Here is a 24,336-nt window from a genome sequence, read left to right as displayed (position 1 = left end):
CTGGGGATGGCTATGCTGTAGCTCGGCCTTCTGCTTTTAAAAAACATTGAATGACTTGGTCAAGAATTTGCACACTCATGACACAGGGAAAAGTACACAGAGTCATCAGGTTTGCACACTTCAGTGCCTACCTAAAGGTGCCGTCTGGTGTGAACCGCACACCATACAGTAGTTTCTGCTCATTTTTCCTTCCTCACATAATGTATCAATAAAGTCTTCATCATAAAGGAAGGCATCCACGTGAACTGTGGGTTCTGGCTGCTGCCGTATCTGGTGGAGAGAAGAAAAACATCAAAAGGACCAAAGTACAAAGAAGTCTCTTTTTATTGCTAAATAAGGCACAGAAAGACAAGTTTCACTTATTGAAGTCAGCAACTCTGCCCTTCTTTCATTTTATTTGAGACACTAGCAGCTTTTTATTTGACCTGTAATGATACAAAATATGGCTATGAGAAAAATATAAAACTTTAATTGAGAGGAGTATTTTGAGACCATCTTGTCCATCCTAAGCAGTGTATTTTTCAAATAAAGAAACCTGATACACAGAGAGATTTCTGCAAAGAAATGACACTAGCTCCTAAGAGGAGGAAGAGTTGAAACTAATACCAGGTCTTCTGAGTTCTACATGTCAATGAAAAATACTTAATAAGTAGTCTGTCCTGAGGCAGTTTTCAAACAATAAAAATGTTAGTAAAATTTCACGCTTACAAATAAACAGTACTTTATTAAGACTGGTGATACACGATATAATAGCAAGTGGCTACAAAGAAACAAATGTCTGATTCCTTCTACCTGAACCACAACAAAGGATCAATCTGCTTTGGCATCTACAAAATTATTACATCTACACAACATCTATATTATAAGTATATAAAATGTATGAACACACAGGACGACCAGAAGGAAACAAAGGGAGATAAAAAGAGCTCCTTAGAATAGGGGACTATGGGTTGATCATTAATGTGCAATGAATATTTTTCTCATTTTATATATTGTGGCATATCAGGATACTGAGATTATTTTATTAATAACATCAAAACTGTATAACAAATATTTCTCTCAATTTCTATACCATCCATTATTTTCCTCCTTTGAGAGTCCACTCTGAATGCCTGCATGTTTATTACGATTTGCTAAGTATTCACAGTGTGCACAGTGCCATTAAAAATGTACAGGATTTAGTTCCTCAGCTCAGGAATTTACATGGGAAAAAACCATAGGGAGGGTTGCTGTTTTCAGATTAGTGGGAGATGAGACTATTATTATTAGCTCTACTTTGGGAAACAGTAGTCATAGCATATGTATCCTGTCAGAATTGGGATTTGAAGGGACCTGCATGAGGGGATTGTCTAGACAAGAAAAATGAGAACTCTAGGAATAGAGGAATAGAATAAGCAAAACTGTGCAAGGCAAAAGTAGAAGGAAACAAAGAGGTATATTTCAACTCTTGATAGAAGTGAGGGAAGTGGAACAGGGAAGAGAAAACCAGGACAATGACATGGGCAAGGCCGGATTACTGCTGGGCCTTGACTTTTTGCGGGGGAGGGGGAAGGTTGAGTGCTTGGCAAAATAACCCTAAAAAAATATCTGTTGAATGAATGGCTTGGGGATCCTGAGGGTTACAGAATCAAAATAATTGGGGACATGGCTGAAGCACCAAAAGAAAAACTGTTTAAAGCAGAATTCAGGACTAATTAGACTGGAGAGCTGTGGGGTTAGGAAAGAATAGAAGAATCTTCAAGTAGCACTGAGAGTAGATTAATTTAATGTACTTACTTTTTGGAGGGCTAGATGTTCTGAAGAAAGCATAGTTTCTAGAGGTAGGCAATTCCGAAGGTCTTCTGCTATGTTTTTCAACATAATGTCATTATTATCTTGAGTGAATTCATCAAAATCTCCTAGATAAAAAAGAAAGAAATAGCATTTATGGATGTAGCCATACGTAGACTAAGTGATTACAATGGACATATTTCCCACTAGGTACTATCAATTTATAACAATAAATCTCCTAACCAATGAAATATTCAAATTCTAACAAATGTTCCATTTAAAATATTGAGTCTTTCCCTTTTTCCAAACTGCTTGAAAATACAAAATATGATTATTTTAGCCTGTTACAGAAAAACAAATGCATTAAAAAATATGTATTATTTTAACTACTTTATTTTTATTCAAGAATAGTACTGCCATTAATTTTTAGGGTCCTAAACTCACCAGTAAGTAGTCAAATATTCCTTCTCTGACTCTATAGATCTTGGAAATTTAGAAGGCATCACACAGGGTTTACAAAAAACTTTAATCTGAGCATCCGTGCCTCCAATAAAAAGTACCCAAGACTTCAGAACTTCAGATAGAAAACAGCTGGCCCAACTATACAACAAACTTCACAGCAATTATGTTGATCTGCTGCATTTAAGCAGCAGATAAAATGATCATGAAAATAGCATATTTCTTAGGGCTGTGGCTTACTTTTGGATGATCTGGCAAAAAGGTATGTGTGGTTGTGTGTGTGTGTGTGTACAGCAAATAAGAAGGTATGGTCAGAGACTGACAGCAAATCTAGATGAGGGAAGAAAAGTAAGGTTCATTGTTCTGTTTTGATTCTTCTGTGTGTTTAAAACATTTTTTAAAATTGGTTTTTAAAAAGTATGATTCTAAGCAGCTCATGTATAATTTAAGTAGAATGTGGCTTCTCTGAAAGTAAAATACTCTTAAAGTTAGCTACTGTCTGGGATTCCAAATGTAGACTAGAAAGGACTACTAATGACAACATTTTACGTTTCTCTTAGAAGACTTTTTTTTCTAGGTTTTAATATTCAGTTCCTTTTAAATAAGCTACTGTTCAAGAATAATTCAGTGAGAAACAAACATTCTAATAGCAAGTTGAGGGATCAGGACATGTTGATTCATTAAAAATATTGTCCTTGATTCATCCCTTTATTGTTTATCCCAACATTTGTCAACTAATTCTGACTAAAATCCAACAACCCTTTGTACTCATTAGACCAAAGGAAGAACAGAAGAATCCCAGGACGGGAGGACCGGAGAATCTGAGGCTCACTGAGACTCTTGAGTCACTGTAACTCTGTGACCCTGGGGGACACAAATCGTCTGTTGCTGTTGATGGATGGCTACTTGAAGTGCTTCCTCCATACCTTCCATTGCAGAAATTTAGGGAGGTTCAGAATAATATGACATATCAATGATTCAGGTCATCTCTTTCACTGAAAGTTTCAGGACAGTAAAACAAAATTCCCATTTCCTGTATGCCTCTTACATGCTGCCTGTCACTTCCTCTAAGAAAAAAGAGGAATTTTTTCTTTTCTTTCAAAGTTAATTTGTGGAAAGCTTTCCAAAACACCAGTACAGTAAGATGTGATTTGTGGTATCCTTCACCACATTTTGAATTCTCTTCAAACTGTTTCCAGTCATAAGCAGTATTTCCAACTATTGCTGTCATTAGTTCTTCAGACTAGAAATGTTTAAAAATCTTGTCACAGGCATTATAAAATCCTCTCTGAAATTCCTCATAAACTGTCTTTACACAGGTGTTGAAAATGTAATCAATACACTTAGAAACATAGCCTTTCTTGTAGGTTTGGTCCACGTGTTCCTGGGCAGCCGCATCTGGGGAGAGCTCTCCCTGCCGGCTGGGCGAAACCTCAACCTAGGCAGGGGAGGTTCTTGACTCTGATAGAGAAAGAATTCATGAACAGGTCAGACAAGTGTAGGTAAGGAAGGAGTTCATTAAAGCGAGAGTAATAGCAAATGGCAGCAGTCAGGCAGGGAAGAGAGAGCAAGGAAGAGCAGAGGGAGGAAAGGAAAGTTTGTTGAACTCCTGCTTGGCATAGGGCAGATACCTGGCCAACTCCTGAAGACAGGGTCACCTGGCAACCCCTGTCAGCCTGAATCTGTATGGCCTGGTAAAAAAGCCTGCCACCCCAGGATTTGGGGGAGCCACGGAGCACTGGGTGGAGTGAGATGACATTCTGAGAACCTCCCCAAGTGAAGAAAGAGATTTTTTGGGCAGGCTTCTAAGGGGCATGATCATATAGCTGCCATCTCATCAGGGTCACTGAGGCAATGGAAATTTGCAAGACCAAACTGGAGATCTTAGTAGTCCTCTCCTACTTGTCTTAAGTAGAAAAGAGAGAGTGAAGACTAGTGCTTAAGTCTAGAAAATTGAATGAAGTAGTGAAGTAACAAAGACACTTACCACTTGGAAAAGGGGTCTCTTATTAATCTCCCAAAAAGGAAGGCCAGGGTGTGTAGGTAAAACACAATTAAGCTGAACAGCAATAAGGCTTTATTTAAAGCAAAGTACAAACGTGAAGAAAGGAGAGTGTGGGCAGCCTCAGAGGGGAGGCACCCAAGAACACCTTTTATATTGAATTCTTTCTAGAGTAAGAGGACCCCAAGGGGATTGTATCTTTCTCACTGCTTTAAAATAGCTATAGGAGAAAAACAAGGAGATCTTGAAGGAAATGTCATCCATCTCCACATCCCCCAGCCCCCAAATATTTGGGACTTGGTTATTTTTAAGTAAACTCATTATTTCCTTTTTAAACATAAAACAATTCTTGTGTTGGTTCAGACACTATAGTCATGTCACAAATAATTAAAATTTGAATATTTTATAGTTTACAAAGTTCTTTCATATAGAAACTAGGTCATTTAATTATTATAACATCCATGTCAGAAGACAAAGCAAAATATTCCCTCATTTATAGATGACATAACTGAATCTTCTCTGGTTAAATTAATTGTGAAAGTTATAAATCAGGCCAACAGTACCACAAGGAAATAAATGTAGGTTCTGCCTCTAAAGAAAGGTACTCTTCTTTTTCACTATACCACTGTGTCCCTAAATACAAAGGTTCTTTCTCTGCCTAATTTCCTTTTAAGCAGCAGTAGTTAATATGATACATTATATGTTTCTCTGAACTAATGTGGGAAGTCCTTATAGCTCTTTTTTCTTTCTTTACCTGTCCAGTATAATGTTCTAAGCTGTTAGCTACCAGTTATTTCTAGAAGGCAGAATATAAATTATAAAGAAACTCTATTGAGATTAATTTGAAATTGTTTTAGGCGGAACTTGCCTTTTTCATTGTATTCCTAAAATCTAATTAAACTTTCTCAAGGTGCTAATTAATACCTAACATTTGCTTAGCTTCCCACCATGGACAGGACACTGGAAGCCTCTCTGACTCACATTTCATTCTAATATCACTCACACCAGCGATCCTTAACAAGTACTCTCAATTTATAAGTGGTATAAACTAAGGAAGCCAATAAAAATCTCATTATGTTAAACTAAGGTATTTCATAGTCCAACTTCTTTGGACTTAATTCTGCAACATAAGCAACTTTATTAATAAAACATAGTTTTCATGTGAGTCTGCCTGTTTAAAGTAATAGTTTTACAATGGAAAGGGAACTGTGCATTACCAAATGGCAGAACCCATCTATGCATCTCTGACATATGACAGTTGTTCACTCTTTGCTTGAACACATTCAGGGACAATATTTCTTCCTCATGCTTAGGCAGAATCTGCCTCCCTATTAACACAACTTCTTTTTCCAGTTTTAACCTGAGAGGACTTATCATCTTTAATGGTTCAAAACATTTAGTGAATGTTTTGAATTATGCTAGGCTTTGAGCAGTTCTTTTCAAGCATTGTTATTCAATCCTAAGAATCCTATAGATGGTGCTATTATAATTTCTGTTTTATAACAAAAAAAAGAATCTGAGCTAAGAGGTTAAATTACTTGCCTCAGGTCATACTGGCCAGAAAGCATCAGAGTTGGGATTTGAATGCAGGTCTAAATTTAAACTCTTAATTACTCTACCATACAGCCTCTCTAAGTGGCAAAGAAGGTGGCTGGCTAGTAACAATTCTCCTATCATTACCTAGTCCTCTCTTCCCTATCTCTGAGCATGGTTCTTCAGGTGATGTGGAAGCCACATCGGCTGCCATCTGGTTGCTGTCTTCTGGACTTGTTCAACAGCCCCTTTAGATGTGGCCCTGAACGTTTACACAACTTGGCAATTTTCTAATCTCATTTAATTACAGAATTAGTTCTCTAGTCCATGATTATCTTAGTTTATTCACTTCTATTACTTTATAGCCTCTAGAGCCCTGAATGCTACTGCTACTGGGTGGCTCACTGATTTGGAAGGGATGGTGTTGGTACTGGTGGTCACACATCTTGAATAGTCATATGTGGAGATCTAGGGAACTGAAAACATGAAAAACGGGAATGGTGCAAATTCTGAACCATGACAACGGACTTCCAGCTATCTTCCTAGTTAAGTATGTTTATCTGGGAGTCAATTCCCCAATTAATGTGAGCACCACCAGTCAAGATGATAGATACTATGAAATTGTGTATTAAATTACCGTCACTTCAAAAAGGCTGTATTACATGAAGAATGAATTTGTCTTACCTCATACCAAGGATACCAGGTGAAAATGAGACCTGGTGCCTCTTTCCCTGGACAAAAAAATCTGATTCAATGACATTTAAGGGTACAAAGAGATTTCTTTAGTTACAGCAAGGATTCTTCACCATGGCCCTGGTTAAGAGGATACACATATGGGCCTTATGTGGTCCATAAAGGGCATAAAGTTGTATGCTTGGTTATATTTGTAAATACATATGCTTTTCTAGGAAGAAACTTAAGTGAGCTTTAATGGTAATAGATAATAAATACTGAATGCTGTATGTAAGGCATAGTGGAAATGATTAGCTGAGGAAGGCTAAAACTAGTTTATTATCTGTAGCGGTTGGCAAATAACGTCTGAAAAGAATAGCAAGACATTTTACCCTAATAATAGCTATAGGACAGATTAAAAAGACATGATATAATAGGACATTACTGAAGTGTATAAAACTGGAATTCACTTAACATTATATCATAAGTATTTACTATTATTAAAATTTAATTCCTTGAAACATTATTTTTAAGGCTGTATATTTCATCATATGCATATTTATTTAACCATTCATTCCCACTATTACACATTTAGATATAGTTATAATCGTGAAGAATTGGGAACACTGCACCTAACATTTTGACATGTGTCTCCTTGCATTTCTGATTAATTTCTTATTATAAATGCTTAGAAGTACTTCAATATTTTAAAGGCATTTGTTACATACCGTCAAATTTCTTTCCTGAAACATTATACCAATTTACTGGAACAAAAAAGAAAAAGACTATATGACACAATAAACCACTACAGCATTGAATATGACTGTAAAAATAAACTCTGTTGTTTTAATTTGCATTTCTTTAATTACTGGTGAGGCCAAATATCATTTAACATATATAATAGCTATTTCAGAATGTGCTGTAACAGTACGTTGCTTGGAAAAGATTAAAGAAAGGTGTTAATCCGTTGCCTAAGGACAATAAAGTTTTTCTCAAATTACATATGTAGGCGGGAAGGGAGTGGAGAAATAAGAGGTTCTCTAAAGGGCAAAATAAATTCTTTTAAAAAATCCTACTTATTTTTAGTTAAACATATGAGGGAAAACTGTTAGTCAAAGCTGACAATCTATGAGTTAAAGCCCACATTTTATGTCTTGTCAGATATCAAGTTGCCCACCTTTCCCTCTGACTCGTGCTTCCTCTTTATTTCCACTTCAACTACGTCATGGCCGCACTCAGCCCCGCACGCTTGGAATACCATCACAAACTCATAACCAGTTCCTTGGTATCAGTTTCTCCCAGCTATAAAATACCTTGCACACCTATTTTAAACTAATTTTGCTGAAACTAACTTCCACATCACTCCCTCTTTGTACAGTTTTTGGATGGTTTTCTGTTTTTCAATATATCAGGTCTCACTCCAGACTTTTAAGGCCTTCTGTATCAACAGAGTCTGATCATCCTATTTTCTATTTTCATTACTCCTTAACATAATTTTTGCTCAAGATAGGTAAACCTTCTCAGTTGTTTTCCATATTCCTTTTTGTTCATACTGTTCCTTTCAAATGTATAACTTTGAAATAAGGGCCTATCCAAGGTCTTTGTCTCCACAAAGTCTTATCCTTGACTGCTAGCTTTCACTCACCTGTATCCTTACTTCTAATGACTTACAATGCATAATTAAGCATTGGGTTATAGTTTACCTATCACTCATTCATATCATATGTCACTCTGAAGTCCCTATTCAAATTTAAAACATTTATTAAGGGGACTTTTAGTCCCAGACGAGATGGCTGTTGCTGTTTCCCTCACTTTAGACTGAAAAAAATAATTGAACAGAAAAGACCTAACATTAGTATGAGTACCAGAAGTGGGATAAAGAATGTAGGGCTGAAAAGTATTTAAAGAAATATAGCTAAAAACTCCCCATATCTGGTGAAAGATATAACCTTACAGAATTAAGAAGCTAAGCAAATTCAAAATAGGTTAGACCTGAAGAACACACAAGAACATATTATAATTAAACTTCTGAAAACAAAAGAACAAATCTTAAAAGCAACCAGAGACAAACGATTCATTACCTACAAGCAAACGCCAATTTGAACAATAGTGAATTTCATATCTCAAAACATGGGAGCCAGAAGGAGGTTACATTTTCAAATGCTGCAAAAAGAAAGGACTGCAAGCTGCGAATTTGTACCTGATGAAATTATCCTTAGGAATGAAATAGAAATAAAAATATCCTTGGATGAAGGGAAATGAAGAGAATCTGTTGCCAGCAAACTTATTCACAGATGTTTAAAGATAGAGTAAATATAATTGACATTCTCCTCATTAGTTTATGTCATATTTGATAGTTAAATCAACATTTATAAAACCATCTCATATCAGGATTGGGGCCAAGATGGCAGCATGAGTAGAGCAGCAGAAATCTCCTCCCAAAACCACATATATCTATGAAAATATAACAAAGACAACTCTTCCTAGAATAAAGAACAGAAGACACAGGACACCATCCAGACCACATCCACACCTGCGAGAACTCAGTGCCTCGTAAAGGGGGTAAGATACAAGCCCCGGCCCCACGGGACCCAAGCGCCCCTCCCCCCAATTCCAGGCGGGAGAAGAATAGGCAGAGCGGGAGGGAGACGGAGCCCAGGACTGTTGAACACCAGCCCCAGCCATCCGGGCCAGAGCGCAGACACAGTGCGTGCGCCGGGGACCCTGGATACTAGGGAAACAGGGCAGCAAGAACGGTGAGAGGGTACCGGACGCCTGGCGCCGGAGGACATAAGAAAAGCGAGCGGCCATTTTTTTTGAGCAGATGCCTGAGGCTGGCGCCGGAGAATAAAGAAAAACGAGCGGCCATTTTAAATTTTTTTTCTTTTACAAATTTTTTTTTTGGTCGTTGTTTTGTTTTGGTGGGTGCTTTTTGGAGGTCTTAAAGGGGCAGGGCAGGACACTTAATCCAGAGGTAGAGAATCCAGGGATCTCTGGGCACCCTAATCCCCTGGGCTGCAGGGAGGTCGGAGGCCCCTTACAGAGAGAAATAGCCTCCAGGCCGCTCCCCCTCCAACGGGAATCCACCATTTTGGAGCAGCTGCCCGAGCCAGGCCACGCCCACAGCAACAGCGGAGATAAAGCTCCATAGCAGCCGGGCAGGAAGCAGAAGCCCTGTCTGCGTGCAGCTGCCCAGCACAAACCACTAGAGGTCGCTGTTCTCCCAGCAGAGGAGGGCCACAAACCAACAAGAAGGGAAGTACTTCCAGCCGTCACTGGTCCCAGCTCTGCAAACTATCCCTATCACCATGAAAAGACAAAACTACAGGAAGACAAAGATCACAGAGACAACACCAGAGAAGGAGACAGACCTAACCAGTCTCCCTGACAAAGAATTCAAAATAAGAATCATAAACATGCCGACAGAGATGCAGAGAAATACGCAAGAGAAATGGGATGAAGTCCGGAGGGAGATCACAGATGCCAGAAAGGAGATCGCAGAAATGAAACAAACTCTGGAAGGGTTTATAAGCAGAATGGATAGGATGCAAGAGGCCATTGATGGAATTGAAACCAGAGAACAGGAACGCATAGAAGCTGACATAGAGAGAGATAAAAGGATCTCCAGGAATGAAACAATGTTAAGAGAACTGTGTGACCAATCCAAAAGGAACAATATCCACATTATAGGGGTACCAGAAGAAGAAAAGAGAGGAAAAGGGATGGAAAGTATCTTGGAGGAAATAATTGCTGAAAACTTCCCCAAACTGGGGGAGGAAATAATCGAACAGACCACGGAAATACACAGAACCCCCAACAGAAAAGATCCAAGGAGGACAACACCAACACACATAATAACTAAAATGGCAAAGATCAAGGACAAGGAAAGAGTTTTAAAGGCAGCTAGAGAGAAAAAGGTCACCTATAAAGGAAAACCCATCAGGCTAACATCAGACTTCTCAACAGAAACCCTACAGGCCAGAAGAGAATGGCATGATATATTGAATACAATGAAACAGAAGGGCCTTGAACCAAGGATACTGTATCCAGCACGACTATCATTCAAATATGATGGTGGGATTAAACAATTCCCAGACAAACAAAAGCTGAGGGAATTTGGTTCCCACAAACCACCTCTACAGGACATCTTACAGGGACTGCTCTAGATGGGAGCACTCCTAGAAAGAACACAGAACAAAACACCCAACATATGAAGAATCGAGGAGGAGGAATAAGAAGGGAGAGAAGAAAAGAATCTCCAGACAGTGTATATAATAGCTCAATAACGAGCTAAGTTAGGCAGTAAGATACTAAAGAGGCTAACCTTGAACCTTTGGTAACCACGAATTTAAAGCCTGCAATGGCAATAAGTACATATCTTTCAACAGTCACCCTAAATGTTAAGGGACTGAATACACCAATCAAAAGACATAGAGTAATAGAATGGATAAAAAAGCAAGACCCATCTATATGCTGCTTACAAGAAACTCACCTCAACCCAAAGACATGTACAGACTAAAAGTCAAGGGATGGAAAAACATATTTCAGGCAAACAACAGCGAGAAGAAAGCAGGGGTTGCAGTACTAATATCAGACAAAATAGACTTCAAAACAAAGAAAGTAACAAGAGATAAAGAAGGACACTACATAATGATAAAGGGCTCAGTCCAACAAGAGGATATAACCATTCTAAATATATAAGCACCCAACACAGGAGCCCCAGCATATGTGAAACAAATACTAACAGAACTAGAGGGGGAAACAGACTGCAATGCATTCATTCTAGGAGACTTCAACACACCACTCACTCCAAAGGATAGATCCACCGGGCAGAAAATAAGTAAGGACACGGAAGCACTGAACAACACAGTAGAGCAGATGGACCTAATAGACATCTATAGAACTCTACATGCAAAAGCAACAGAATATACATTCTTCTCAAGTGCACATGGAACATTCTCCAGAATAGACCACATACTAGGCCACAAAAAGAGCCTCAGAAAATTCCAAAAGATTGAAATCCTACCAACCAACTTTTCAGACCACAAAGGCATAAAACTAGAAATAAACTGTACAAAGAAAGCAAAGAGGCTCACAAACACATGGAGGCTTAACAACACGCTCCTAAATAATCAATGGATCAATGACCAAATCAAAATGGAGATCCAGCAATATATGGAAACAAATGACAACAACAACACTAAGCCCCAACTTCTGTGGGACACAGCAAAAGCAGTCTTAAGAGGAAAGTATATAGCAATCCAAGCATATTTAAAAAAGGAAGAGCAATCCCAAATGAATGGTCTAATGTCACAATTATCGAAATTGGAAAAAGAAGAACAAATGAGGCCTAAGGTCAGCAGAAGGAGGGACATAATAAAGATCAGAGAAGAAATAAATAAAGTTGAGAAGAATAAAACAATAGCAAAAATCAATGAAACCAAGAGCTGGTTCTTCAAGAAAATAAACAAAATAGATAAGCCTCTAGCCAGACTTATTAAGAAGAAAAGAGAGTCAACACAAATCAACAGTATCAGAAACGAGAAAGGAAAAATCACGACGGACCCCACAGAAATACAAAGAATTATTAGAGAATACTATGAAAACCTATATGCTAACAAGCTGGGAAACCTAGGAGAAATGGACAACTTCCTAGAAAAATACAACCTTCCAAGACTGACCCAGAAAGAAACAGAAAATCTAAACAGACCAATTACCAGCAACGAAATTGAAGTGGTAATCAAAAAACTACCAAAGAACAAAACCTCTGGGCCAGATGGATTTACCTTGGAATTTTATCAGATATAGAGGGAAGACATAATACCCATTCTCCTTAAAGTTTTCCAAAAAATAGAGGAGGAGGGGATACTCCCAAACTCATTCTATGAAGCTAATATCACCCTAATACCAAAACCAGGCAAAGACCCCACCAAAAAAGAAAACTACAGACCAATATCCCTGATGAACGTAGATGCAAAAATACTCAACAAAATATTAGCAAACCGAATTCAAAAACACATCAAAAGGATCATACACCATGACCAAGTGGGATTCATCCCAGGGATGCAAGGATGGTACAACATTCGAAAGTCCATCAACATCATCCACCACATCAACAAAAAGAAAGACAAAAACCACATGATCATCTCCATAGATGCTGAAAAAGCATTTGACAAAGTTCAACATCCATTCATGATAAGAACTCTCAGCAAAATGGGAATAGAGGGCAAGTACCTCAACATAATAAAGGCCATATATGATAAACCCACAGCCAACATTATATTGAACAGCGAGAAGCTGAAAGCATTTCCTCTGAGATTGGGAACTAGACAGGGATGCCCACTCTCCCCACTGTTATTTAACATAGTACTGGAGGTCCTAGCCACGGCAATCAGACAAAACAAAAAAATACAAGGAATCCAGATTGGTAAAGAAGAAGTTAAACTGTCACTATTTGCAGATTACATGATACTGTACATAAAAAACCCTAAAGACTCCACCCCAAAACTACTAGAACTGATATCGGAATACAGCAAAGTTGCAGGATACAAAATCAACACACAGAAATCTGTGGCTTTCCTATATACTAACAATGAACCAACAGAAAGAGAAATCAGGAAAACAACTCCATTCACAATTGCATCAAAAAAAATAAAATACCTAGGAATAAACCTAACCAAAGAAGTGAAAGACTTATACTCTGAAAACTACAAGTCACTCTTAAGAGAAGTTAAAGGGGACACTAACAGATGGAAACTCATCCCATGCTCGTGGCTGGGAAGAATTAATATCGTCAAAATGGCCATCCTGCCCAAAGCAATATACAGATTTGATGCAATCCCTATGAAACTACCAGCAACATTCTTCAATGAACTGCAACAAATAATTCAAAAATTCATATGGAAACACCAAAGACCCCGAATAGCCAAAGCAATCCTGAGAAAGAAGAATAAAGTAGGGGGGATCTCACTCCCCAACTTCAAGCTCTACTATAAAGCCATAGTAATCAAGACAATTTGGTACTGGCACAAGAACAGAGCCACAGACCAATGGAACAGACTAGAGAATCCAGACATTAACCCAGACATATATAGTCAATTAATATTTGATAAAGGAGCCATGGACATACAATGGTGAAATGACAGTCTCTTCAACAGATGGTGCTGGCAAAACTGGACAGCTACATGTAGGAGAGTGAAACTGGACCATTGTCTAACCCCATATACAAAAGTAAATTCAAAATGGATCAAAGACCTGAATGTAAGTCATGAAACCATTAAACTCTTGGAAGAAAACATAGGCAAAAACCTCTTAGACATAAAAATGAGTGACCTCTTCTTGAACTTATCTCCCCGGGCAAGGAAAACAACAGCAAAAATGAACAAGTGGGACTATATTAAGCTGAAAAGCTTCTGTACAGCAAAAGACACCATTAATAGAACAAAAACGAACCCTACAGTATGGGCGAATATATTTGAAAATGACACATCCGATAAAGGCTTGATGTCCAGAATATTAAAGAGCTCACACGCCTCAACAAACAAAAAACAAATAACCCAATTAAAAAATGGGCAGAGGAACTGAACAGACAGTTCTCCAAAACTGAAATACAGATGGCCAACAGACACATGAAAAGATGCTCCACATCGCTAATTATCAGAGAAATGCAAATTAAAACTACAATGAGGTATCACCTCACACCAATAAGGATGGCTGCCATCCAAAAGACAAACAACAACAAATGTTGACGAGGCTGTAGAGAAAGGGGAACCCTCCTACACTGCTGGTGGGAATGTAAATTAGTTCAACCATTGTGGAAAGCAGTATGGAGGTACATCAAAATGCTCACAACAGAGTTACCATTTGACCCAGGAATTGCACTCCTAGGAATTTACCCTAAGAATGCAGCAATCAAGTATGAGAAAGACCAATGCACCCCTATGTTTATCACAGCACTATTTAAAATAGCCAAGAATTGGAAGAAACCTAAATGTCCATCGATAGATGAATGGATAAAGAAGATGTGGTACATATACACAATGGAATATTACTCAACCATAAGAAAAGGGCAAATCCTACCATTTGCAGCAACATGGATGGAGCTGGAGGATATTATGCTCAGTGAAACAAGCCAAGCGGAGAAAGAGAAATACCAAATGATTTCACTCATCTGTGGAATATAAGAACAAAGGAAAAACTGAAGGAACAAAACAGCAGCAGAATCACAGAACTCAAGAATGGACTAACAGGTACCAAAGGGAAAGGGACTGGGGATGGGTGGGTAGGGAGGGATAAGGGGTGGGGAGAAGAAGGGGGGTATTAAGATTAGCATGCATGGTGGGGGTGGGAGAAAGGGGAAGGCTGTACAACACAGAGAAGGCAAGTAGTGATTCTACAACATTTGCTATGCTAATGGACAGTGACTGTAAAGGGGTTTATAGGGGGGACCTGGTATAGGGGAGAGCCTAGTAAACATAATATTCGTCATGTAAGTGTAGATTAATGACACCAAAAAAAAAAAAAAAAAGGCAATTCCTGTGTGGAGACCTCCAATAAGTTCTACACAAGGGTATAAAGGGCATATAAAAGTGGAAGCAAAGGGTCTGTTTGTGTTTATACAGAGGATCAAAGCCTAATTGGGCTACCCCGAAAATGAACTAAGATACGATATGAAAAAGAACTTCCAACATCAGCACTCTCTGGAAGACTCATGCCAGAAGATGATCATCAAAAAACCCCAACAAAGATCCACGCACTGCTACAGCTGTAGATGCACTCATCCCACCAGTTCCTGGACTTGCCATGGGAATGAAGAAGGAGATATCTAAGCTGGCCTGTGCATACAGTAAAACAACAAATTTGACTGGATCTATACTGTTGGAACTCAACCAAGAATTAGGAGAAGTGCAAATTGTAGCGCTCCAAAATCTTACAACTACAGACTATTTACTGTTAAAAGAACATATGGGATGTGAACAGTCCCCAGGAATGGGTTGTTTTAATTTGTCTGATTTCTCTCAGACTGTTCAAGTTCAGTTGGACAATATCCGCCATATCATAGATAAGTTTTCACAAATGCCTAAGGTGCCTAACTGGTTTTCTTGGTTTCACTGGAGATGGCTGGTAATTACAGGTATACTTTGGTTATGTAACTATACTCCTATTATGTTAATGTGTGCGCAATTTAATTAGTAGTTTAAAACCTGTACATGCTGAAGTTACTCTACAGGAAGATATGTCAAAGAAATAATCAATCTTCCCATGTTTTCTTCCGCCTGCTACTTCTATAGCTTTTCTTCTTCCTTCCTAATTACAACCCTTAAATAGAATTCGTGCCTCATATCAAATGTACCGAGTATCATAATTCTTCCAAGTGGTAAAGATACCTCAAGACAAATGCTGGGCATAGAAGCCACAAGGCATAAATATGCAAAGAAGTAAAAAGCTAACTTTTTCAAATAATAAGGCTTCTCTCTCACTTACCAACTTTACATTTCCCTGTATGGCCCCGGAAGATGACTGGTTAGCCAGAGACGGGTAAGATTCCTCAAGGGAGGAACAACCTAAGACAGGCACAGTCACAGGGGGGCCATCAGGTGGGAAATTGGGGATCAACAGAGGTGAGGCTTAGAACCTCACCCCCCCTGTTCTGAGAGAAATCTTCTGCATCCGTGGATGTTTTATTGCCCTTGTCTAGCTTGGATTAACACATAGTCTACAGGCACACACCTGATCATCTACATTTGCTCTCTTACAACACTAAACTATGTTTTCTACCTTTATCTTGTATCTACCTACCACTTCAGCATTTTATTAAAAATAATAATAATAAAGAGAGAAATGTGGTATCCACATATAAATCAAGTATAAAAATCAAATGATTATTTATATTTGAACTGTTTATAGTTCATAATGCATGAGCAAAACCAAAAGTTTCTGTGATGACTGCCCTTGTACTGCTCACCATGTAACTTATTCAATATGTAAGAATTTGTTCTCCATGTAAGAACTTGTTTGTTATGCCTCAGAAGATTGGAGACTGATGAAAATTAGGCTTGGGGTGGATTAATGATTGTGCATTGAGCATTGACTCCCCTATACAGAATTTTATTGTTTTTAACAACCATTTGATCAATAAATATGAGAGATGCCCTCACAAAAAAAAAAAAAAAAAAAGTACACACTTCCAATTGTAAAATAAATAAGTAACCGGGATGTAGTGTATAGCATAAGGAATATAGTCAAAATATGGTAACAACTTGGTATGGTGATAGCTGGTACCTAGAATTATCATGTTTATAAATGTTGAATCACTGTGTTTTACACCTGAAACTAATGTAATGTAATACTGTGTGTCAACTACCCTTCAATAAAAAATAGTTATCTACAAAAAAAAAAAAAACCATCTCATATAATGCTCAATGTATATAGAGGAAATACATAAAACAATATATTTAAAGATGGGGCAAGGTAAAGGGACCTAAATGGAAGAGTTCAATACTTCAGTTGAGTGATGAAACACTCATACTAGTTGATGGTGATAAGTTACATATGTAAATTGTAATACTCAGGGCAGCCACAAGGAAAACTATGCAGGGAGATACACTCAGCAAGAGTATAAATAAGAACAGAATTCTACAACTGTTGTAGTAACACACAGGAAGTCGGAATGAGATAAAAAGAGGTTGAGAAAGAGAAGGATCAAACAGAAAAGAACAAAATTGCAGACTTAAGTGCTAACATATCAATAATTAAATTTAAATTATCTAAATGCATCAATTAAAAGAGATTGGCAAAACAGATTTAATAAACAAAACCCAGCTATATGCTGTTAATAGAAACTTCAAATGTTATGGTACAGAATGTAAAAGAATGGAAAAAAAATATTTTGCAAATATTAGTTACAAAAATAGGACTGCTATATTAATATGAGAAAGTAGACCACAAAGCAAAGAAAATCATTAGGGACAGAGAGGAACACTATATAAAGATAAAATTATCAACCCATCAAGACATAACAATCCTAACTGTATACATTAAACAACAGAGCTTCAAAATGCATGAAACAACAATGGATAGAGCTAAAAGGAGAAATAGATAAATACTATAGCTGGCGACTTCAACATCCCATTCTTAGCAACTGATAGGACAATTAGGCAGAAAATCTGCAAAGATACAGAAGAATTGAAAAATACCACCAACCAATAAGATCTAACAGACACTTAGAGAACACTCTACTAAATAAGAGTAGAACACAGTTTTTTCTAAGTACCCATAGAACATTCACCAAGATAAACCATACCCTGGGTCATAAAACAAATGTCAAATAATTTAAAAGAAATGAAATCATACAGAATGTCTTCTCTAACCACAATGGAGTCAAACTAGAAATCAGTAACAGAAAGACACCAGGCAAATCTCCAAACACTTGGAAACTAAACAATACACTTTTAAATAATAATAGTTACAGTAATTAAGACAGTATGGTATTGGTCAGGGAGAGATACATACATCAGTGGAAGAGAAGAGAGGATTCAGAGATCCACACAAAAATGCCCAACTGATTGGCAAAGATGCAAAATATATTTTGCAAATATTAGTTACAAAAATAGGACTGCTATATTAATATGAGAAAATAGACCATAAAGCAAATAAAATCATTAGGGACAGAGAGGAACACTATATAAAGATAAAATGATCAACCCATCAATTCACTTGAGAAAGGATAGCCTTTTCAACAAATTGTGCTGGAGCAGATAGTCATCTATAGGGGGAAAAAAGGAACTGCAACCTAAACTTTGCACTTAAAGTTAAATATTAACTTAGATCAAGGAATTAAATGTAAAACACAAAACTGAAATTCTTTTGGGAAGAAAGCCACAGGACCTGAAACTAATATAGTGTTGCATAAATTTTAAATAAAGAGAAAAGAAAACATGGAAGAAAATCTCTGGTATCTAGGGCTAAATAAAGAGTTTTTAAAGTTGACATCAAAAAAGGAAAGATGGATAAATTGGACCTCATCAAAACTAAAGTTTCTGCTTTGCAAAGACTCTGTTAAGAGAATGAACAGAAATACTACAGACTTGGAGAAAATATATGCAAACTGCTTTTCTAAAAAAGGGCTTATATCTAAAATATATAAAGAACCCTCAAAATGACAGTATCAAAGATTCCATTAGAAAGTGGGCAAAAAGGTGGACAAGTACCAAATGATTTCCCTCATTTGAGTAAAACAACGAAGCAAAACTGAAGGAACAAAACAGCAGCGGACTCAGACTTCAAGAAAGGACTAGGAGTTGCCAAGGGGGAGGGGTGGGGGAAGGCGAGCGGGGAGGGAGAGAGAAGGGGATTGAGGGGTATTATGACTGGCCCATATGGTGTTGGGGGATCATGGGGAAGACAATGTAGTACAGAGAAGGCAAATAGTGACTGTGGCATCTTACTACACTGATAGACAGCAACTGCAATTAGGGTATGAGGGGGCTCAATAATATGGGTGAATGCAGTAACCACATTGTTTTTCATGTGAAACCTTTATAAGAGTGTGTATCAATGATGCCATGATAAAAAATAATAATAATAATAAAAAAAGGAAATTGGGCAAAAGACATGAACAGACATTTCATCAGAGGACATATAAATGGCAAATAAACACATGAAAAGATGTTCAACATCATTAGAGAAAAGGAAATTAAAACCCAATGATAAAATCACTATACAACTATCAGAATGGCTAAAATAGAAAATACTGGTATTACCAAATGTTGACAAAGATGCAGAGAAACTGGATTACACCACTGCTGGTGGAAACATAAAGTGGTACAACCACTCTGGAATACAGTCTAGCAGTTTCTATAAAACTAAAAATGCACTTACCATATGACCCACCAATCACGCTCTTGGACATTACAACAGAGAAATAAAAATTTATGTTAACACAAAAATCTGAATGTGAATGTTCACAGCAACGGTATTTGTAATAAAGGCCTGACTGGGCTGGATATCTCAGATGGCTTTATTTCCATGTCTGGTGCCTAGGCTAGGGTGGCAAGAACAGTTACAGGCTGTTTGGTATATTGCTTTCCATAGGCTAGCTGGGGATTCCTGACAGTATGATGATCTCCGGGTAGTCAGACCACATATATGATGGCTACATTCCCACAGAGCAAGCATTCCAAGAGACAGGAAGTAGAAGTCGTCAGTTTCTTCAGTTTGGGTCTGAAACTGGCATAATGTCACTTCTGCCATATTCTATTGTCCAAAGCTGTCATAGATCCTACCCAGATTCAAAGGGAGAGAACACAGATCACACCGTTCATGGAATGAGGGTAAAAGGACTTGTAGCCATTTTTAAAAAACAGCTTTATAGAGGTAGAATTCACATACAATAAACTGTACATATTTAAAGTTTACAATTATATAAGTTTTGACAGGTATGCAGCCATGAAACCATCACTACAATCAAGAGTGAAGATATCCATCATTCCCAAAAGTTCCATCATGCCTATTCATAATCCCTCCTTCTCCTTTCCAATTCCCTTACCCACCCAATCTCGAGACCTATTTATATCACTATAGTTTATATTTGCTAGTTTTTATGTAAATAGGAATCATACAGTGTGCAGTCTTTTTTTAGTATGGCTTACTTAGCATATATATGTGGTTTTGTAAATAATACACTTCATTCCATTTATTTGCCAAGCAATATTCTTTTATAAAGATATATCACAATTTGTCTATCCACTATCCTATTTCTGAGACTCATCTCCCTTCCCTTTTTCTTGCCATATTGCCAGAAGCTCTATTATGAAGCTGGACAGAAGTGATGAGTACACATCCTTGTGTTGCTCCCATCTTAAGGGAAAAAAATTCAGACTTTAACCATTTGGTTTGATGTTAGTTGTAGATATTTCACAGATGCTCTTTATAAGATTGGGATTGTTCCCTTCTATTCCTAGTCTGATGAGAGTTTTTATCAGGAAGAGATGCTGATTATTTTCTGTATCTATTAAGATAATCATATAGTTTTTCTTCTTGTTAATATGGTGAACTACACTGATGATTTTCTAATGTTAAACCAGCAGTGCATTCCTGGAATAAACCCATTGGTTCATAAAGTATTATTCTTTTTATATGTCATGGTCATTTTTAATATACGACAAATACGATACAAAAGTACAATTCTTTTTATTTGATTGAAAAATTTTAAGAGGTGCCCATTTGTTCATTACACCTTTTTAGTTCTTGAAAAAATAATCTACTTTTACAACTTCATGTATTTGATACTTTCACAGATTTATATGGTTTCAGTGAAGACTGGAAAATCTTTAGATTAAAGCTTGGAAAAACTGTATTGGTAATTCCTCACTGGTATTACAATACAGAACTGGAGCACCATGCTGTCTGACAAATGTAACTAGATCCCAGGCTTTGCTTTTTAGATTTCTGAGAATTTCAAAGAACTTCTAACACCGCTGTAGCTGCTGCTCAGCAACATGTCCAATTCTGCTCAGTGAAGATGTATTTAAAATATGACACAGAGAAACTTCTAAAAGCTTCTAGTTACCTACTGTTATCTTCTTTTAAGCATTTAAATATTTTTTTGATGATTTTGTTAATTATCTTATAGCAAACCCTAATTTCCTATCCTTTGTAACCTGATTCTGAATAGAAATTCTAATGGGCTGTTGGTTTGACTTCCTCTTTTATATTTGTATAGCCAGGAAAAATTCAGAGCCTTCAGAAGTGTTTGTCAACAGATAGCTGTTCCAATGTACTTTTTTATTTGCTTATTGGGGACTCCACTTGCACTTCTGGCTCTCAGTTCCCTTCACTTAATGGATGGTAGTCATTCTCCTACACTTTGAAATCTAGATCAAGAGCCCAATTCACACATATACAGGAAACAGAAAAGAACAGATGCTCTACCACTAGGTCAGAATTAATCAGCTACGGTCCTGCTCTTTTTACTCTTTATTTATTTTATTTGGCATTATCTTTGTGTGCTTTGCCCCAGTCTTAGTTCATCTTTACCATAGTGGTGCTTGTTTCCTGGACTTTTGGCCTAAGCCATACCAAGGTAAAATGTAGGCTCCAATCTTTATTCTTCTTCTATGTCTGCAGTGTATATCAGACATTGACATGTACTTGGCTCAGCCTGATCCTAAATGGCCCAGGTCTTGGTGTGATAATCCCACTATTTCTTCAGAGAACAAGAATACTATTCTTCCTTTTGTGTATTTTAAATTATTGTGATTTTCCCAGTTAGCAAGAGTACTTTTTTTAGTTTCAATAAACACAAAAACTCAAAATCAAAGCTATACTCAATGCCTATTATTGACTCTTGCGATTTCATTAAATGGTAGAATTATTAAAGCTCTAAGCAAGTAATATATGATGCAAGTGACAATGCTAGAGATAAAAAAATTTTTTTTTTCTGGAGGAAGTGAATAGGAAAATGAGTAGTCGACTGGAAGAAATTTTGTACTGTATTTAGAATCACTTCATAAAAAGCTATACTAAGAGTTTCAGTTTGGAAGATAAGAAAGTTCGGAGATGGACTGTAGTGATGGTTGCATAATGAACAAGTAATGCCACTGAATTGTATATGTAAAAATTGGTTAAAATGGTAAACTTGATGTTATGCATATTTTACCACCTAAAAAAGGCATCACTAATAAACTACACTACTTTTTAAGATTTTTTATTAAACCATACTCCTTCATTTTAAGCTAGGTGACACTCTCATTTCTTAATATATTCAAGTCAATAAACATTCTTCAGAAACCCAGTTGTTTTCTAGATTGTTTAACAAATTGAGCTTCTCTGACAGGGTCTGCTTGGAGAAAGGCACAGAAAGTATTTTTACAAGTAAAAAAGCATTCTTTATCCAGTGATATTTCATCTTCTTGTTTACAAAAATTATCATCCCAAACATGCTTCCAAGATTTCCTGGTTTTGAAAAATGGGATTTCAATTGATGCCTCTAAAACTGGAGATTTAGATAAATGGTTCCACAAAATTGAAATCTTGAAAGCAAAGACGGTCTACTAATTATGCAATTGCCGGAACCAAACAGTAGGTGGCATTTTTGTAGAATACTCGAGGGAATAACTGGAATTAAACATTTTGTGCTTAAGAAGGTAGATAAAAAAGAAATTAGCACTGTTTTAATAAACTGGGATATGATGAATAAAACTGGCAATACAGGGTTTAAATGAAGTGACAGGAGACTCAGCATATTCTGGGAATTTCTATTTTGAATGTTGCATGTGTACATAAACATGAAATTACTTCTCCGGTTTTCTCTACTTTCCAGGCTAAAAATCCATAAAATATCCAAGTTTATTTTAGCTTGGCATTTTTTTGGAAATCATCCCCTAAAATGTGTAATAATAATAGTAATACCCAAACCTAATGACTGACTCTATCAGAAAGAGAGTTTTCAGAAAAAGTCAGGTTTGAAAATCTAGACTGGAAATCAATCATCATTACACAGGAATATTTCAAATCATGAGTCTGGATGAAAATGAACGTGGGAATCAACGTTTGGAGGTACAAAGGCATAGCATGGTTTGGCATAATCCTCAAACAAGGAATATCCTATTTTCTTGCGCTTTCGCCAGGCTTCACTTTGTCCAAACAGATCTATCCTATTCTTCAATCAGTAGAATTGAAGACTAAAGAATAATTAGTCTAAATTATATATTTTTTTGTACTAAAAATATATAAAAGACTATATATTTATATATATATATAGTCTAAAGACTAAAGAATAATTTCCTCGATTCTCATTTGTGCTTTTTATTATTGCTATTATTAATTTTGTTAAGTTTAAATTCCAAATCCCCACGCCCGGCCCTTTTTCTCTCTCCCTCCTCCCATTGCGGAAAAACTGCTGGTAAATTGACGGTCCATTTTACAATTGAGAAAATAATTACTAGCTACAGGTGATTTTACCTGTAGGGTAAAAGCTTCTAGCTCTACAGCCTACATGTTTTCTTCCAAAGTGGTTTTTCAGGTAGTAACCTACTGGTCGTCACAAGTTTGTGGGAGCAAGGCTAACCTCCCTTTTTTTCTCCTTCGGCACGAGGAGGCTCCGGCGGCGTGTCTGAAGTCTGCAATGCAATCACAAACAACCCAATCCCAAACTGGACTCTGAACCCGCCGAGGTTTGAGATATGCCCACGTAAACCTGCCCCGCAACAGGGTAGAGATCAGCACAGGGAGCTTATGGGAGGCTTTTGGCTTCACCCTGCTTTACATTCCCAAGGTCAGCGCCCATAGGACATCCTTGCCCCAACCACCTGCTTCTGGCTCTGGTCGCTTACTGGTAGTTCGCATCCACTGGAGCAGCTCTGGGAGGTCGGCCGGAGCCACGGTTCGGAGGAATTGCACTACAGCTCGCTGCGCGGAGTGGAAATTCATGTTGGAGTACACGTTACCGCAGGACAAGGCTCGCAGCGCGCACGCGCAAGCAGAGACTTCCCCGACACCAGACCCAACCGGAAGTAGAACACGCCTCCCTGTGAAGGGGCGGAAGCCCTATGCCCCCTCCCCTTTAGGAGTCCTCAAGGCGCTCGGGACCTTACACTTATAGCACTTTTATCTCTCATCGTTCCCCTCTGAGCTGGCAGTGTCCCGCCTAGTCGCTTTTTCTTAAAGTGGCTCCCCGAGGCTGGACTTCTTTTCCGAATCCCATCTCTAGAAGCCTCCTTCTTACCATTAACTTCTCTGCTGCAGTTACTGAGCGATAGAAAACGAATACCAAAAGTCAATGGAAGCAAAAAAAAAACATTCGTTAAACCCTTTCTGAAATTGCCGTGAAAACCTGCGGCGGGCGCCCCGGAAGCGGAAGTGTGTCGTTCACGAAAGACTGGACTACGCGGAGTGATGAC

General features: G+C 37.6%; 1 protein-coding gene across 3 annotated transcripts in view; it reads right to left on the bottom strand.

Moving 5' to 3' along the window:
* Positions 1-24,264, bottom strand: part of LOC118910322 (uncharacterized) — a 37,918-nt gene extending 13,654 nt beyond the window's left edge. The window contains exons 1-3 of one of the 3 annotated variants that reach the window (XM_057488499.1): positions 24,162-24,264; positions 1,777-1,898; positions 132-270 (exon numbers count right to left, since the gene is read on the bottom strand). In XM_057488499.1, coding sequence (XP_057344482.1) covers positions 132-270; positions 1,777-1,860 — 223 coding nt within the window. In that variant the 5' untranslated portion in view covers positions 1,861-1,898; positions 24,162-24,264. Of the gene's footprint in view, positions 1-131; positions 271-1,776; positions 1,899-23,745 lie in introns of all 3 variants that reach the window. The other 2 variants (XM_057488498.1, XM_036881377.2) reach the window with 2 other exon arrangements.
* Positions 24,265-24,336: the final 72 nt, after the last annotated feature.

This window comes from Manis pentadactyla, chromosome 11 (genome assembly GCF_030020395.1).
Source record: "Manis pentadactyla isolate mManPen7 chromosome 11, mManPen7.hap1, whole genome shotgun sequence".
Classification (NCBI taxonomy): Eukaryota; Metazoa; Chordata; class Mammalia; order Pholidota; family Manidae; genus Manis; species Manis pentadactyla.
Note: the sequence above shows the minus strand (reverse complement) of the source record. Positions and strands in the feature narration are given on the sequence as shown.